The sequence below is a fragment of the Pygocentrus nattereri genome, chromosome 4 (assembly GCF_015220715.1).
Source record: "Pygocentrus nattereri isolate fPygNat1 chromosome 4, fPygNat1.pri, whole genome shotgun sequence".
Taxonomy (NCBI): domain Eukaryota; kingdom Metazoa; phylum Chordata; class Actinopteri; order Characiformes; family Serrasalmidae; genus Pygocentrus; species Pygocentrus nattereri.
Genome location: NC_051214.1, coordinates 25956860 through 25959620, shown reverse-complemented (window position 1 = coordinate 25959620; position 2761 = coordinate 25956860). Strand labels below are relative to the sequence as shown.

Below are 2761 nucleotides of genomic sequence, written 5' to 3'. Positions count from 1 at the left end.
TGTTTATCAGCACTTTTGATGCCGGACTGCTTGCTATTTCATTATTATAATTAATTAATGTCATCATTGATTCATTCAATTAATTGATTAAGTAATGCACTGACTGACGTTTTCCATTCACTGTAAAAATGTGCACTGATTTCAATTTAGTTCAATTTTAATTTTAATCCGTAATGGGGTTCCAGATGAATGACACACTTTATGTATGTCAACACAATTTTACCCACTTTTGGCAAGAATCGAGTCAATATGGGTTTGAATCAAATGAAGTCAGTGCACTTTTTCATTGTGTGCAAATGCGCGCGTGCATGCTGTATTAAGTTCACTCTGAAACGCTCTAACTGTTAATAAGAATCCACCTAACCAGTGTGTAATATCTGGAAGACGTAATAAAACAATATTACAATTATAGACGTCACATTGTTACAGCTGCGCTGAGGAACAGAACTCCAAAACGCACGGATGCATATGGGGCTGTGCGTAATTACGCACGTATTGAGTTTCTTTTTATTTAAATAAATATACAAATATACACATTTTGCATATTATGCACATAAAATTCAGGCCAGGGAGAACAAAAAGAATCACAGTTTCTTAGTTATGCAACGCAAACCCTCACGTGGGCATATTTACAAGGCGCAACAGATTTGCGCAAATGTGTCAAACATGGATCAACAGGACCAGGTAGAAAAGGATGCATGAAGAAAACACACAGACTGAACCTGCTGCAGTAAAACCAGTCCAGACCACAACCGTCTGTGGTTTGTACTTTTTTTCGTCCTGAATCTACCGGGTTCGGACAAGTTAAGGGTCCTCTGACAGACTAAGTGCTGCTCGGCGTGACCACAGTCCGTTCTGTCCATTCCCGTTAAACGGGCGACGCCTCTTTTTCTTCCGTGGCGGACACGGGCGACATCGACTCCTCGTCCTCCGAGCGCGGGTAGTGCGCGTGCCCGTGCACGTGGCCGTGCGCACCGCCGCCGCCGCCGACGCCCCCCGAGCACTTGCAGGCTCCGTGCGCTCCCCGCTGCGCGCCTTTGCCCTCCTTCTTGTGCTTGACGCGGCGGTTCTGAAACCAGATCTTCACCTGCTTCTCGCTCAGGTTCAGGTACGTGGCGATCTCGATGCGGCGCAGGCGCGACAGGTACATGTTGGAGGAGAACTCGCGCTCCAACTCCAGCAGCTGGGTACTCGTGAAGGCCGTGCGCATGCGCTTACCGCCCTGCACAGGGCCGCCGTCCGATGCGCCTGCAAGAGAGGAGGGGAGAGATCTGTGAGTTTACCTCAGTAATAAAACATCACCATTTTGATTTATTACCACATTTTAACGTACAGAATAGCTCGTATTAAAAGCAGCGGAATATGGACTTTAGGAAGTGAGTGAAGTATATTGTAATAATTACAGTAACTATACTGTAATCAGATAAAATAAATAATTAGTAACTATAACTATAATTATAAGTCTTTTAATGGAGTACATTATGGCAGTAGAAAATGGGTAAATATATATATATATATATATATATATATATATATATATATATATATATATATATATATATATATATATATATATATATGTTATATCTCTCATAACCATCATGAACTGTAATATATCTCAGCACTGCAGGTGCAGAGCCTGGAGGGATGTAGAGTGCTGTATTAAGCAGCAGGTGTATTACCGAGGCTTACGCAGTGGTACCTCCGCGGGTCCGTGACGCCGTAGGCTGTGGGCGCGCACACAGGCGCGTGCCCGTGGGCGGCGTGCGCGACCGCAGGCCCCTGATGCTGATGGTGGTGCGCGAGCCTGGGGCAGCAGGGCGGCGCGTCGGCGCTCACGAAGCCCGGAGGAGCCTTGAGGAGCGCGAGGGCGCCTCCTCCGGAGCGGGGCGCATGGACGTGCGCGGCGACGCAGAGCGGGCACACGCACAGCGCGCCGGTCTTCCGCGACGGGCATGCGGGCGCGCCCACGCTGACGGCTCCCGGTGCGTGCACCCCGACAGGGAGGAGGAAGTCGTGCGCAGCGCGCTCGCTCAGGGCTGAGGGCCTCGCCGGGTCCTTGATGATAAGGGAGTCCACGTAGAAGGACCTGGACATGATGGATCCAGGAGCGCGCGCGATGGAACAACAACGACTGGAGTTACTGCTGCTGCTGCTGCTGCTGCTGATGATGATGATGATGCTGTTTGGAGCGGTGGGCTGTTGGCTGTTGGGCTGTAGCTCAAGCCCAGGGTGCTATTGCAGTTTGCGGTGCGCGCGGGGCTCTGTGCTCCGCTCTAAACCCTCGGGAGCGCAGGGAAGGTGCTTATGTTTGATGCTTCAACAAAAGGGAGCCCACAGAGGGGCCGGCCCTAACGGCGCCCACGTGCGCTCCCAGCTCTGCGCCTTCAGTTGCGCCGGTGACCCGAGACACGTGATGCCCCCGCGAGCCACCAATCACAGCGCTGCCCGTCCAGACTCTATGCTCCTTCATAGGCACACAACAACAGCGGACGATGATGGTGATAATGATGATGATGATGATGACAATGAGCTGATGACAGCAGCGCCAGTAAAATACCTACAGTGGCCTCTTCACACACTGATGGGCTTGAAGGACCAACAAGAGCATTTTTGAGTTCTGATCAGTGTTTTTAAAAGCTACGGAATATAAAGTGGAGCTCTGTCCTACCAAACAAGGCAGCTCTGCATTTATTTATTTATTTGTTTGATTGTTTGTATAACATCCATACAACATCCGATTAATATAAAGGACAATGTA

General features: G+C 49.3%; 1 protein-coding gene across 1 annotated transcript; it reads right to left on the bottom strand.

Annotated features, from left to right (window-relative positions):
- Nucleotides 1-474: 474 nt before the first annotated feature.
- gsx2 (GS homeobox 2) lies at nt 475-2280 on the bottom strand. Its single transcript, XM_017687578.2, has 2 exons — nt 1683-2280; nt 475-1248 (listed from the first exon to the last, which is right to left on the bottom strand). The coding sequence occupies exons 1-2, from the start codon at nt 2095-2097 to the stop codon at nt 869-871; spliced, it is 795 nt and encodes a 264-aa protein (XP_017543067.1). The 5' UTR covers nt 2098-2280; the 3' UTR covers nt 475-868.
- Nucleotides 2281-2761: the final 481 nt, after the last annotated feature.

Bases quoted from the DNA above. Each gene is read 5' to 3' on its own strand.
- gsx2 (XM_017687578.2), bottom strand. From the start codon at position 2,097: ATGTCCAGGTCCTTCTACGTGGACTCCCTTATCATCAAGGACCCGGCG. The intron at 1,249-1,682 runs GTAATACACCTG...CCTCTCTTGCAG, and splicing joins GTACCACTGCGTAAGCCTCG to GCGCATCGGACGGCGGCCCT.